Source organism: Conger conger, chromosome 18 (genome assembly GCF_963514075.1).
Source record: "Conger conger chromosome 18, fConCon1.1, whole genome shotgun sequence".
In the NCBI taxonomy this organism is placed as follows: domain Eukaryota; kingdom Metazoa; phylum Chordata; class Actinopteri; order Anguilliformes; family Congridae; genus Conger; species Conger conger.
The window spans coordinates 20,816,120-20,831,459 of record NC_083777.1 but is presented as its reverse complement, the minus strand read 5'-3'; the positions used below and the strand labels follow the sequence as shown (position 1 = coordinate 20,831,459).

The window sequence follows — 15,340 nt, the reverse complement described above, 5'->3', positions numbered from 1 at the left end:
AGATAACTGCACTTGTGCTCTCCTGCAATGTATGTCGCTCTGCACCAGAGAATCTGCTAAAACGAATGGAGCCACAGTCTGTACTACTGCACAACCAAATAAAGGTACAATAATCAAATTACAATAGTCGGACTCTGAAGTGGTGCAGTGGTGGGTGAATAATACATGTTGTGACCTAAGAAGGGTGCAGATAGATTATTTTTCCTCAACCTGCTGTTGTTCACCATGCAAGCTTATGTTAGTCCTCTGTGTGTACTTGGCATAGAGACATAGGGCAGTGACATCATGGCAAGATTGCAGAGGGTAATCTCCCTCTGTAGGGATAGTCTAATCAGGGCCCGACCAATTAGATAAAAACACAACAGCACAGCATGGCATTAAAATGTCACAGTGCTAAGGAATGATTCTAGCTGCAGCACAGGTCAAATAAGGGAACCACTTAGGACCAAAATGGTTCTTGTAATAAAAGTTAAAATGAGAAGTTCTAGGTTGGAAGATATCAAGTTCAACTGAAGGGAACTTTCAAGGTTGTTCCTTCCTCAAAAGCCATGACATCACCTCATGACTCACAGGAGAGTGTTCATCAGCCTGGACTCGGTTCTAAAGGCCAGTTATCGGGGGAAGCCCCACCCTCCCGATCCAGAACTCACCACGTTGGTGGTGTTCGGCGAAGCTCCGTGGTGCGTCAGCTGAGTTACAATGTTCTCATGGCCCATGAAGGCAGCCACATGGATCGGTGTGAGTCCCGACTGCAAAACCATAACAAATATTCACTCTCATTGACTCAAGTGGCCAAACCAAAGTCCAACCTTAAAAAATACAACCACATATCAATCAAACCAAAGGTACAACCCTCACATATATTCTTACTTAATTATGGAAAACATAACCTTTTGGTCGTACTGGCCATATTAGCAGAAGGGAAGAACCTTAGATAGGCAAACCACATCATCCAAAATAAACAAAAATGTATCTAAATACATGAAATATCTCATGTCACAATGCACATTAATGGAAATAAACATAATTTACTTTTAGATACACTTTTGAGTATCAAAATACATACATAATGATAATATCACATCATTATGCTGTATATTGTATACACTGTATATGATACATTATTGTGACATACTGTGAATGAGTCCCCTAATTTTACTAAAACAAATTTTGTTCGGTTTGCGGTCGAGCGCATCCTCCAGCAGAGGCAGAAGGACAGGAAGACGGTGAAGGTTTCGTTTCCCCTTCCTTACCTCGGTCACGGCCTGTATCGAGGCTCCGTGTTTCAGCAACAGCTCCATCACTTTGATGCGGTTCTTTTTGCAAGCGATGTGGAGCGGAGTGAACCCGTTCTGAAGGCAAAAATAACATGCAAATCTTCAGACTTTTTCCGACATTATCTTACATTTAGCTGCAACTTGTATGACAAATGATATGGCATTCCATTAAGTATGAACTCTCAATGAACTTTCATTACCAAGTTCAATGACAACATATTTCGATCAACAATTATTTCACAGCTTTTTGTGAAGAACAATTTCTTCACAATTGGTTTTGTTTCTACACCACCTTGTTTCCTACATTATTTAAGGAACCCCAGAAACACACCCATTTCATTAAGAAGGGCCATGACAACACACTTAGTACCCCGTGCCAAGTCAGTCTGTTTCTGTTAACCTTTAACCTGCTGTGAGTATTTCCAGAACATTCTCTTGGAAAACAGCATTGTACATCAGATGCAGGCTGTACATCAACTGCAAATTCATAAAGGCTTAAGCATGACTTCAGGCGAGCTCCAGGCCTGTACGACAGTGCTGAAGAATGCACAAGCATTATTTTAGCTCAACACACTTTATCAAGGGGAAAAGGGGAAGTTATTTTCAGGATGTGAGTTGGGCAAAGATAAAACAGACACACAAGCTCCACCCTGAAGGAGGTCCTCGGGGGTGGGCGGTTTGGTCGAAACTCGCCCAGCGCTCACCAGGGCTTTGGCGTTGGGGTTGGCCTTCTTGTCCACGATGACCTTGGCGACCTTGTAGTGGCCGCAGTGGGCGGCCACGTGCAGCGCGGTCAGGTAGTCGTTGGTGACGTCGTCCACGGGAACGTCGTGCTGGAGCAGGAGCTGGACGCAGTTGAGGTGGTCTCCCTGAGTGGCCATGTGTAGAGGAGACAGCCCGTTCTGAGGGACACACACACACACACACACACACACACACAGTACATTGTGAGACTACCGGGACCATGCAAATATGCATTTCAAACACTTTCGGTTTCACAGGCAAAGACTAAGCTTAGTCCTGGGCCCTGTTTCACCAAGAAGGATTACTGAGTTAGCTGGATTAATGCACTGAGTAAAACCCAGAACCCTCCCAAACAAAGTAAAAAAATGTTTTTCCTGGTTTTACTCAGTGCCAACAAACTGTAATCCTGTTTCATGAAATACCCCACTGGACTAAATTGAGTTTTGTATTTAGAATCTCCATTCAAAATAGAATTTAGTCTATGATTGGCTTAACATGTGTCTGCCAAACTGGTTAGATGCTGTTAGAATTTGAAAGTGATCCTGCAGACCTATTGGAGAATTAAAATGCAAAAGATTGAACGAGTGATTCAGAGACAACCTTATGCAGCTGTGTGCTGCAGTTACAAAGCTTGTATTACATGGGAATATCTGAAATGGATTTTTTTAAATAGCAGAATTCAAAATGAACTACACCCCAGCCCAAGAGAGGGCTCAAGCACCCTTTGTCAGGGTGTAGTCCCTGTGAGTTTTCCAAGGAAACGTGTTTCTAACATAAACACACAATGATATCAAATAAAAAAGGGTTGGTGAAGATATAGTAAATGTTACTTTCAAAGCAGTAATCTGCAGAACATGTACTGGTGTCTTTTAAAAATATTAGAGGGGTCTGCTGGATTAGCGGCCAAAGACTTCATTCGGTAATCAGAAGTTTGAAAGTTCAAGCCATTGTGGCTGGGGCACTGCCCCACAGGTTAGTACTGAACAAGATCCTTTACCTGAACTGCCTCAGTATCTATTCAGTGTTACATTGAAATAGTGGAAAAGCAAGCTCTGTAATGTGCTCCATACATCTGTACAATTCAGGGACCTCTTAACCCAGGGCTACATAATCTGTCCAAGACCTGTCCAATTTGAAGAATGCCACAAAATAACCGCACAAAAGTAATGTGATAGGACAACACTTGTAGTTCTATTCCAGACCTGTTGGTAGTGAAAAAGAGTTTCGAGACACCGGGTTTGGGGGGTTCAGGTACCTTTGTTTTGGACAGGATTGGGGCTCCCCTGTCCAGCAGCATCTCCACCACTTGTTCGTGACCACTCCTCGCTCCACAGTGTAGGGGGGTCAGACCATCCTGCAGGAGATATGATGGTTAAATGTAGCCCCTGAACACATGGTCCAGCCGGGCACCTCTGGAAATAAAATGTTCCTATTTCACATGTAAGGTTTGATATTTCACGGAAAGCACATATGATAGGACTCCATAGATATATTGTTACGCTTGACCAGACATCCGGCTCAACTATTCTTATCATATTATAACTGACATTAAAATTAATGTAACAGTCTGTGTGCTTGACATAAATGCTAGAAAACATACACGGTAAACAAAATACATGTAAAGAAATGTAATGGTCAGCTGTCATATATAATTGCAATGCCAGACTAACAGTTTTATGTTTGAGATGAATGAGAAACAGTAAAATTGTTTTCACATATTTCCAAATAGAGGGATTTACATATTGAGTGCTTCTCCATGTACAATATTGAGAAGATGCCATGGCCGTTTTATAAAGATAACAATCGGCTCTGTGAATCTGTTTAGGAGTCAACCAGCTTTTTGACTCAGTATCTGGAGTCTCACTACAGCAAGATGTGGAGATTGGATCATCCAGTTACCTCTCATTTATTACATATTTTTTTTAAATCCCAGGCATGATTCTTAATTTTTTAACTGTGAGAGCATTATTAAGTATTACAGTTATGATGCAGTATTATTAAGTGTTATTTTTTTAAGTCAGTACTGCAGCTCAGTTACCCGAGCACGCGCGTCAGACTCACATGGGGCGTTCGAGGCCAGGGGGGACTCACCTTGGTCTTGGCATCGATCTTCGCCCCTCGTTCCAGCAGCAGTTTCACCATGTTCCCGTTCCCTCTCTTCGAGGCAACGTGGAGAGGCGTGATGTCATTCTGTGAAAGTCAAGCAAAAGCAGGACACAGTGAACTCAAAGCGTTCAGACAGAGTACACAGCCGTGTTTATGAAAGCTTGGTCTATGTCATACTTCATACGGTATGGCATTTGCAGTAGAAAAAAAAGGAGACCACACAGATAAAATAATTTGAAATGCTAACAGACATCAAGTGTTTAATTTTGTTTTCTTTAAATGTGTTAAACTGTTAACTGCAGTGTGTTCATTCCAGAGTGTTCTAAGCATTTCCATAAGAAACTGCTGTGAGCTTTTCTGCTGGAGAAAGGCACTGAGGAACCGCATACTGGAATAAGGACTTATTACATTACAGCGCCCTCTACTGACAGTTCACAGTACATCTGCTGTGTACAGTATGCGTTGTGCAGTATTAGCATAAAAATCTGTTTTTCCTCTCCGGCTGCATTTAATGTTCATCTCTTGTGAAACTCTGCTCTTCCACTGAGACATGGGATTCCATTTTGTCATATGAAATAATATTTTATATAATATTCCAAAGAAACGCAAGAAAAAGCTAAACCAGGAGAGGCCAAGCAGATTTGTGAGGAGTCTCAGGGTCTGACTCAGGGTTTTCATGTTAAAATCAGCACTTAATTTAGACCCAAGAAATCAGAGGAGGAGCCAACTGTGTAATCAGCTGCTTAAGTTGATCAGTTAATTGCTAGGCAACAACGAGAACCAGAAAGAAGCTGCATACCCCCAGGACCAAAGCAGGACCCTTTGCTTTGCATCGAAGGAAAGATTTAAAATTCCAATATTTAATCTTGCTTGATAACTCTCATTGCCCTCTTCCTCAGATCTAAGTGATCTGCAGTAGGACACACTGAGGGATAAGGGTGTGGGCTTTGGGTGATAAACCTGCCTGCCACTGCATCTAACTTAATCTGTGTACTCATGTTTCACATCTTACCAGTTAGCATGTGCGTGTGTGTAGAGAGAGAGAGAGAGAGAGAGAGAGAGAGAGAGAGAGAGAGAGAGAGAGAGAGAGAGAGAGAGAGAGAGAGAGAGAGAGAGAGAGAGAGAGAGAGAGAGAGAGAGAGAGAGAGAGAGAGAGAGAGAGAGAGAGAGAGAGAGAGAGAGAGAGAGAGAGAGAGCCTGTGTATGGTGTGTGTACACAGGCTTACATATTTGGCTGTGTTTATGTGTATGGTTGGACACTTCTGAGAAAGTGAAGATAAAAAAGCTATTTTAAAGTAAAGGGATTATTTTAAAATAGAGCTCTTATGGTATGGTGCCAACTAAATGGGGTGGGGCACATGGGTAACATGATGATTTTAGGGTCACATGATGAGCTTAGGTGATCTAAGGTCATCTCAACCACTGCAGGGCCTACAGAACAGAGGACCTTCTTAAACTGACCAGAGAGCGAGAGATGGATTGGGGAACCGTGTTGAGCAAGAGAGCTGGACGGGCCTTACCCTCGCGGTGAAGTCGACCGCAGCCCCGCGGTTCAGGAGCAGCGTGGCCACGTTTATGTTGCCATAGTGAGCGGCGATGTGCAGGGGGGTGAAGCCACTCTGGGGGGAGAGAAAAAGTAGAACACACCGTCAAGGTTAGACACAGTCCTCATGAGATCGGACCGCACGGTCACTGAAAGGCACAGTCCTTGAACCGCAACATCACAGACATTGTAGTCAAGAGGCTGAACCACACTGTCACAATTAGACATGGTACTCATGTTACCGAAACCACACCACCATGATCAGGCATGGTACTCATGTTACCAAAACCACACCGTCATGGTCAAACATGGTACTCATGTTACCAAAACCACACCGTCATGGTCAAACACGATATTCATGTTACCAAAACCACACAATCGTGGTCAAACATGGTACTCATGTTACCAAAACCACACCATCATGGTAAAACATAGTACTCATGTTACCAAAACCACACCATCATAGTAAAGCATAGTACTCGTGTTACCAAAACCACACCATCATGGTCAGTTCTATTTGTCTTACAAAATGACAGCTGTTTTTGACATGTTCCCACAGAACCACACCATCACAGCGAGACATGGTACACAACTTACCAATACAATTATACACGGTCCTCAAACTGAACCAAACCCACAATGGTTTATCCTCCTCTCACAGAACTAAACCAGCGCTCAAATGGTCAACATCTTCGTGTACCATTCCATCACACGTAGACATGTTCCATTACCATAACCTGACACAAACTTCTGTTCAGTGAACACCACCACTACGGTTATACAGAACCCTCTAGCACATCACAGTTTAGGATACCTAACTCACAATTAAGTAATTTTTTAGACACTTTTATCCAGAGCAACATAAAATAAGTGCATTAATGTGGGTGTGGCAACAACATATTTCGGTTATTTCCAGTGAACACTTTCTTCAAAAATAGCCAATATCAGCAGCGGCAGATATATAAACATTGAGTTTGGTATTAGGTGTGACAATAAAGAAAGTTCCTCTATTGTCACACAGGCACATACATATAGATCCACTGCTGTACTCAACCTACTGCAGGTTGAAGAACTACCTCCTGTGAAAGTCATTACTGATTAAAAAAATGAAGTTTAAGCTAAATCAATCAATACTAAAATGAATAAAGTTAAGGAACTACACCAAGGCTGCTTATAAATCTAGCAAAGGCTGAATGATGATGCTTCATCATGTTGAACTCATAATGCTAATATAGCAGCAACCCTTGACACTGCTAGTAAAATACCATAGAATGCATTGGATACATACACCACTTCACAGAGGTTATGGTTTGAGTACTGTACATTCTAAAATGCAAGGCCCTCAAAAATTCAATTTAAAATTATCAGTTCAAGTTGATGCATACTGTCAGATTTGTTTATGAGCTGTATATGTTGGCTGTGCGACTGAAATAAATAATTAGAAATACCGAGAAAATAATAATTTAAGATTATTATTTCAGTTCCACAATAATCCCTTACAAAGCAGGTGGTCTTGCTGCCCTAAACTCTGCATGGTTTTTTGCTTTAATTCACAAGTGGTTGCCACCAACTTTGCAGGGAATTATCACCATTATAAACCACAGGAGTCATGGGCACAGAAACACACGTTAAGAAGAACATAACTTCAGAAATTAAATGAAGAAAACTGATATTGTAAATTTATGCTAATTTATGTTAAACTTAAGAACAAATTATAATACTGATCAACTCATTACTACTACAACTACTACATCGAATTCAAAACAGCGTTGCCTAAGTAACCTCAGAACGTGAGCATGTTTTATTTTGACTTAAAAGAACACCTTTTAAAAAAATGATCCGATGACCCATGGTGATTTCCGAAATGAAGGTTCCATTAGGTTTATAATATACTGGAAGAGATTAGTAACTCTTTTAATCCATTAATAGCTAATGCTGTGTAATCTCTGTTGGTTCATGCAGCGCGAGTGATTGGCTCGTGTACAGGCTGCGGCCTCCTGGGTGTGTGCTACAGGGAGCCTAGGTGCCATGCTGATCGGAGGAGATCTGGTTAGCCCACGGAAGGCATAGCGGCCTTCAGGCCCTCGGACGGCTGACACCTGCACAATAAGAGTCATGCACAAGCTGGAGGATCATGGTCTAGATACGGTAACCTAGTAACAGACTGGCTCTCTGCAGCTGGGCAGCTGGACTCCTTAATGGACCTGGCTTCTCCCCTTACCGGATCTGGCTGATTACTGGAAATTCCATGGTATTAGCTAGTAGATGAACATTTGTCCTTAACTTTGAATTAGGCAACAAGATTTTTTTATTTCTTTGCAAACACAGTTTACTGAGTTTTCAGGGTTTGTCTTTCTCTAAACGTTTTGCAAAGAAAAAAATGCAAAATGAAGAAAAGATTTAAGAAAGCGAAATTAAATAAAATTTCAAAAGTTTAATTTCTAAACTGAAGCTAAATTAAGTTACGTAAATAAGTAAGTTCTGCCCCCAAGTGTCCAAAGCCCCCAATTCGATTTGAGTAAAATAATTCTGGTTCTCTATGTTGGTGTGCCCACTTTCAGGACCACCCACCCTCAAAAGGTCTCAAAAAAAGCACAGCCCGGTTATAAAGCTAAGGACAAACGTTAACTGAATCATGGCCCATCCCACTTCAGTGTTCCCACCAACCCTGGCCTGATCAGTGACCGTCAGAGCCCAGCATATTGGCTGCAGACATAACCAGTCTTTGTTAGTACTACTGACACATGCTAGTTTTGTCCCTCCCCCCCCCAATGAGAACACAGGTATACTAACATGGAGACTAGAAAAGCTACAGCAATGCATGGACAGAGGACAGAGACGAGGATAGGTCAGCGCTAGGATGTGGGGGCGTGTGGAGTGCAGAGCGTATGCTTATATACCTCCGTCGTTCTATTCACCATCATCTACGGGGCGCGCGACCACCGGCCAAGAGAAGAGAGAGCGAGCGGTTAGTGTACACACAGTCACAATGGGGGCATCGAGCTGTAAGATGGCCACACGGTGGAGCATCGCGACCAGCACAGAGAAAAACACAAACAAACTCGGCGCAACTGGGTGGTGCTGTCCTGCCACAATAAATAATCTAGCAGGACGAGGGGTCCGCTCCACATACAAACAGTTGATGTTCTTTTCAATGTTTTACATTTTAGGCACACGTACTATGCTACTGTAGACACTTTAATGTCATTCAGAATGTGTGTCTCTTTTCTCCCCAGCATCTGGGGGTAACATTGGTCTAACATTGTGTAATGATCACTAAGCAAACTGGGCATTACCAACAATTATTTCCTGGGAATGAGGTCATGATGTTTCAATTGACAAGGACTCTTAATGCACTAAGAAAACTTTTCAATTCATGAACTGTATGTCAAAATTGATTCAGAATTGACCACCCCAACTCCGCCTTATACTGAGTCTGCATTTCTTTCCAGCACCACCAAGTTTAAAAACAAATAACAAAAAACAAAACAAAAAGCAAAAGGAACACATAATCTTTGACAGGTGTTGCAGGGGGGAGGGGAGAGACGGGCGCACCTTGGACTCCACGTCTGCGTTGTGGTCGTTCTGCAGGAGCAGGGCCGCTGCCTTGGTGTCGTCCTTGCGGGCGGCGATGTGCAGGGCGGGGAGACGCACCTTGCCCTTGGTGTCGTTCTCCAGGAGCAGCGACACCACCTGGTCATGACCCTGCTGCAGAGCCACTGCCAGCGGGGTGAAGCCGTCCTGTAGGGAAAGGAAATGCAGTTACACACAGTTAGGGGTGCGGTGTCGGGACAGGAAATGTGGTTACACAAGTCAAGGGTGCAGTGTGAGGGCAGGAAATGTGGTTACACACAGTCAGGGGTGCAGTGTGAGGGCAGGAAATGCTGTTACACACTGTCAGGGGTGTGGTGGACCCAATAACCTTGGTGGCACCCCTGCATACAATTACACATTCTCTTACGGTAAAAACTTTCCCTTAATCAGTATACCTTGTAAAATATATGCATGCTTTGCCATTCCTGATGTACTGTGATTAATGGATTTCAACATGAATTTGAAAACAATTGAAGGGTGTTTGACTGAACCCCACATTGTGGCGCAGGCGATATGATATAAACGTGTAACGGGTATGACACACTGACACCAGCATACACTCATGAGCCTGTGATTGGAGGGTGTGACAGGAGGGAAATAATAATACTTTACAAACCAAAACCACGCAGGCACGTGTAATGCTGCAATTAATGTAGCGTCAGTCATCGCAGCTTTACCGAGACAAATCGGTGCTTGAACAAAATCTTACAGTAATCGCCCTTTTATCTGCTCTAACATCCACAAAATGACTTCCAGGCTTGTCTGTTTATATGACTCCTGAAGCTGAATCAGCGATAGGCAGGCGGGAAGGCCTTTCTCTGTCACAGGGACTCATTTTCTACAGCACCAGGCCCATGAATCATTAAGCAGGGAGGAGGAATATTCCCACATGCGGACGTTTCCCATCATGCATTATTCATGCGCCGTTGCCATGGCGGCACATTCTCAAGGACGGCAGAGCGCTGGCCCACGCCGGGCCGTGGAACGCCACGTTCATTACGGGCGAGCACTCCAATATCCTCTCGGCGTAAATCACGCTACGTGCCAGGGGGACAGAAATTGAATTCTCTTATCTCACGAGACCACAAGGTCATTCCACTTCAGGGCAACAATCGATAGGCCTGCCTGCCTTCCCTCGCTGTGTGTATCACAGACAAGGCTGCAGAGCAAGTGTGTGGTGCTCCAGGTCTGGACAGTCTTTTAAACTGATTTTTTTTTGTGCTGAGTGAAGACAGGCCAGCGATCTGGAGCTGCTCCTACCTTTAGAATTTATCTCTGAAAATCTATTGAGCAGATGTGAGCTAACTGTCTGCTGCTGTGACTGATGTGTCTCTGACCTCCTCCTGATCGTTGAGTGTGTGCATGTGTTCACACTGACAGCTCTGATGTGATGTCATAGTACAAGGAATTCCAGGCCAATGGCTTTCTTTTCTACCGGACAGTTAATTGACTGATGTCCCTGATTGGTCAGAGATATCAGTCACCTGACGTGCGTTCAGGATGGCGAACATCAGCTAACTTTTTTCACCAAAAATGGTGTCTGCGTGACAAAAGTAAATAAAGATGGACTTCAAAAAGAAACCAACAGTAGTTTTGAGTGTCCCTGCCATAGCGGCCTTGACAGAGGGATGGTCATACATTGTGTGTTTTTTTTGGTAGAGGGTTTAGAAGCTCACCTCGGTGGCCATGCTCTGACTGGCGCTGTTCTCCAGGAGAAACCGCACCACCTCCAGGTGGTTTTCCTGGGCCGCCATGTACAGTGGAGTGAACCCATTCTGTGGAGAGGCCACACACTTTAACAGCATGCAGATGGTGCTTTCCAAGCTGGCCAATTTATGTAAGGCTACACTGCAAAAAAGTGTTCTAGTCTTTTAACAATCTTTTTTCTCTCTTGAAGAGAATATATACCTTGATTTAAGTTTTTTCTTCATAAGTAAAATGAGTAAATATAAGACTAAAGTACGTTTTTCGTTTATGCAGTGTAGAAACGTCTTTCTGTGACCCACTAGCATGATACTGCGCATGTCCAAATGTTAGCAGAACAACTACTATGTATTGTTGCGAGTGATGTGCCAGGAACAAATGCGATCCCCATGAACACTCACAGCTTGGGAATCACTGTTCAGTTCATCACACTGTACAACAAAACTCATTAGAAAACCCAATATTTTCATTAAAACTCATTACTTTACTATCAACTGAAATAAAAGTAACTTCATTTTTATGTGCTCTGCAGAGACAGATAATGGTATCATTTTCAGAGGGGTAATTAGCATGAAAATGCTGTCAGTGCGCCGCCTGTTGCAGAGTGAGGTGAAATTGATGTACCGTCTAATCCCAGCTAATCTGAGACAGAGAAGAGAGAGAGAGATGTACGGTCTTTCCTGCCGCCAAGCTAATCTAAGATAGAGAAGACAGAGAGAGGTGCAATCTCTTCTGCAGCCCAGCTAATCTGAGACAGAGGAGAGGGAGGGAGAGAGAGAGAGAGAGAGAGAGAGAGAGAGAGAGAGAGAGAGAGATGTACGGTCTCTTTTACAGCCCAGCTAATCTGAGACAGAGAAGAGAGAGGGAGAGAAAGGGAGAGGGAGAGAGAGAGAGAGATGTAAGGCCTCTCGTGCAGCCCAGCTAATCTGAGACAGAGAAGAGAGAGAGAGAGAGAGGGAGGGAGAGGGAGAGAGAGAGAGGGAAAGAGGGAGAGAGAGAGATGTACGGTCTCTCCTGCAGCCCAGCTAATCTGAGACAGAGAAGAGAGAGAGATGTACAGTCTTTCCTGCAGCCCTGAGACAGAGAGGAATGTGCTTGGCTGTGTGCCAGACTGCTATTGTGTTATGCATGCATGTCTCTGACACCCAGGACTTGGCGTTCAGTGAAAATCTCCAGTGGCTGCAGTGACTGCAATACAACAGAAAATTACACCCTGGACGAGATACTATCTGGCTGCCAATCGCCAGTGCTAGGTTTACTAAATGCATGCCAAAGCTACCGTAGGAAAACAAAACAAAAGCAAGAAGAGATAGTTCACAACCAGTACTACTACTGCCATAGTAGGGCTTTGCACCGACTGTACTATGGCATTTAACTTGATCATGCAGATTATGTATTTACCATGAATGAGGTAAAGGACCGCATTACCACACACACACACACACACACACATATACACATAAACATAAACATAAACATATAAACATATAAACATAAACATAAAACACGCACACGCACACACACACACGCAGACACACATACACATTAACATAAACACACACATACACACATCCACACACACACACGTACACACACACACGCATTCACATACACACATCCACACACATACACACACACGCAGACACACATCCACATACACACACACACACACACACACACACGCACACACACACACACACGCACACACACACACACACACTGTGGAACAACGTTGACAGTGAACCATCAGACATTTCATCAGCCTCAAAAAAGAGAGCAATTCTGCAGCTGCGGCCCACGTGTACCAGTAGGACCAGTCCCCACGTGCACATTTAGGATGGCACAGAACATCACGGCACACGCGCGCCTGTTATCATAAGAAGAAATTGTAAACTGAGTACAGTTTAACACTAAGCTTACGCAGTATGACATCAGTAATGAATTATATAATTACAGCTCATGGAAACTGGTGGTTTCCCCGTAGGGCAGTACCCTGAAATTCCCCATCATAGGATGCATGTGCATGTACTGAGAGGAGGGGGTGGAGTAGTGCATGATACACGTGTTGGAGTCGGGAGATGGTGGTGTATCCAGGGACACACGTGTGCGTGCCTCAAGCAGGGGTTTTTAAGAGCAAATGGACCAGAACGGAGAATCCATTTTCAGAAAACAGGAGACTGTTCACCGAATGGGTGAGGTACTGAATAAACAACACACATTTCACAGTAAACATAGATGTAACATTATGTGAAATACATAAATCATATATGTAGTGTATATTGTGCATTATTGATGTCCAGTATTACAGTGAATGCATTGTGTTTGATCTTTTCTTACATGTGAGCTCTGAAATATAATTGAATTCTACATTTTCCCAAGTAAAAATAGAAAGAGCGACTGCCAGATAATGATATCATGAGTTCTTTGATGCTGCTGCCAACACAATAAGAGCTGGATCCTGAACGGCTGGCTGGCAAGGAGGATCTGTAAATATGTGCATGCCTCTGTGTGTGTGTGTGTGTGTGTATGTGTGTGTGTGTGTGTGTGTGTGTGCATGTGTGAATGTATGTGTGTGCATATGCGTGTGCATATGCGTGTGCGTGTGTGCAAGCGTGTATCTATGTATGTGTGTGCGCGCATCTGTGTGTGTGTGTGTGTGTGCATGTCTGTGTGTGCATGAATGCCCCTGCCTGAATTGAGTGTGATGAAGGCTAACCCAATGCTTTCTCTGGGTGTGTTGACAAGTCAGGGTCTCTACAGGTCTGCCTCCTGCCAACAGCCTGCTGACCGTGCAGGCCAGGAGACATTACTGACAACACACAGCATTTCCTCTTACCTGAGAGAGAGAGAGAGATAGAGGGGGAGGGAGAGAGAAAGAGAGAGGGAGGGAGGAAAAGTGAGAGAGGGAAGGAAAGAGAGAGAGAGAGCGAAAGCAAGGGGCAGGAAGAGAGAGAGGGTGAGAGAGGTACAGAAAGGGGGAATGACAGTCAGAAATACAGAGATAGAGACACAGAGAGCCTCTCACCTGTGACTGTGCGTTGACGTTGGCCGCGTTGGTCACCAGCTCTTTCACCACCTCCGTCTGCCCGGCCAGAGAGGCTATATGCAGCGCTGTGTTTCCTTTCTGGATTTACAGGGATCGGAAACGGAGTCGAGTGTCAGACAACCGGACGCTTTGTCTTCCCCGCTGCCAACCGCATGCCATTCCCAAAATCCCCCCAACTCCCCCCCCCCCCCACCCACCCACCTCATCTTTAAATAATCTGCTGCCCTCTTTATAAACCAGCGGCATTCTTACAATACACACAATCGCCGACCATGGAACGCAAGCCATGTCTGCATTGCGTAATACCGCATTCACACAAAGCAGAAACACACGCAGAGGGCCTTCACTGCGACAGAAATAACCCGCTTCCATCTTCACACTCTCCCTGACCACGGACACTGCAGTTTACATCACACACGGACAAACAAACTTCATTTTAGTTTGGATAATGATTCCACACAATGGAAACGGCTTATTTTGACTAATATAATAAACTAATATTTCAAATTAATCAGTTCATGTAAAAAAATTACATGTTTTGTTTGTGTGGAAGAATGTTCACAACTAAATTAAATAGAATGGCCACAACTAAATTACACTAAAGTACAGTGCATTTATAGTTATGTAATAAGCACAGCAGACCAGGGTCAAATAATAACATTTAAATAGCTCTTCAATTTAAATTAATTCAAATGTTTGTGCCTTTTGGTTGCTGACAGTTATCGGAAACAGAGATAAAGATAAAAATTGTAAAACAGATTTGAAATATAAAAATCGGGGTGAGTGGGAAGGGTTCAGAATGATGGAGGTGGATGGTAAACACAATTTGATCGCAAACACAGGACCACGGCAAGGCTAACACATCCTGCATAGTGTGCCTTTAAATGAGCAGAACATAGTGTAACTGCTGGACCATTGTGACACTAAAATGCAAATGAAGCACTTCCATCACTGCAACTGAACTCAACCTTAAACCCAATTCTCCAGTTCTGAGCCTGCAGTATTTAAGAAAACACTCAATTGTTAATTTTGAAACTCTTTCCCATGAGATTAGCCATAGGAGACCCATAATTAGAGAGGAGATATGCCAGGATTGAATTCCTCAAAAACAACAAATTCTCACAATGCGCATAACATACAGAGCCATGTATACACCATATACTTTGAACAGAATGGGAAATGCTGGATGCACTCTCCATATCCAGAGAGTTACAAATGTAATTTAATTGCAACCACTGATGCCTTCCCTGTGCTGGTTTGTATGTGCTCCACACCTGTATAAGACCAGGATGGGTTTGCCAATAACGCATAAGCGTACATGTGAAG

The 15,340-nt window shown here is 43.6% G+C and overlaps 1 protein-coding gene across 14 annotated transcripts in view; it reads right to left on the bottom strand.

Annotated features, from left to right (window-relative positions):
- LOC133117972 (ankyrin-3-like) overlaps positions 1-15,340 on the bottom strand; it is a 135,484-nt gene that overhangs the window by 54,121 nt on the left and 66,023 nt on the right. For 11 of the 14 annotated variants that reach the window (XM_061227538.1, XM_061227543.1, XM_061227540.1 and 8 more), the window contains exons 4-13: positions 13,994-14,092; positions 10,941-11,039; positions 9,226-9,411; positions 8,571-8,594; positions 5,648-5,746; positions 4,113-4,211; positions 3,277-3,375; positions 1,982-2,179; positions 1,254-1,352; positions 651-749 (exon numbers count right to left, since the gene is read on the bottom strand). In XM_061227538.1, coding sequence (XP_061083522.1) covers positions 651-749; positions 1,254-1,352; positions 1,982-2,179; positions 3,277-3,375; positions 4,113-4,211; positions 5,648-5,746; positions 8,571-8,594; positions 9,226-9,411; positions 10,941-11,039; positions 13,994-14,092 — 1,101 coding nt within the window. The remainder of the gene's footprint in view (positions 1-650; positions 750-1,253; positions 1,353-1,981; positions 2,180-3,276; positions 3,376-4,112; positions 4,212-5,647; positions 5,747-8,570; positions 8,595-9,225; positions 9,412-10,940; positions 11,040-13,993; positions 14,093-15,340) is intronic. The other 3 variants (XM_061227539.1, XM_061227552.1, XM_061227550.1) reach the window with 1 other exon arrangement.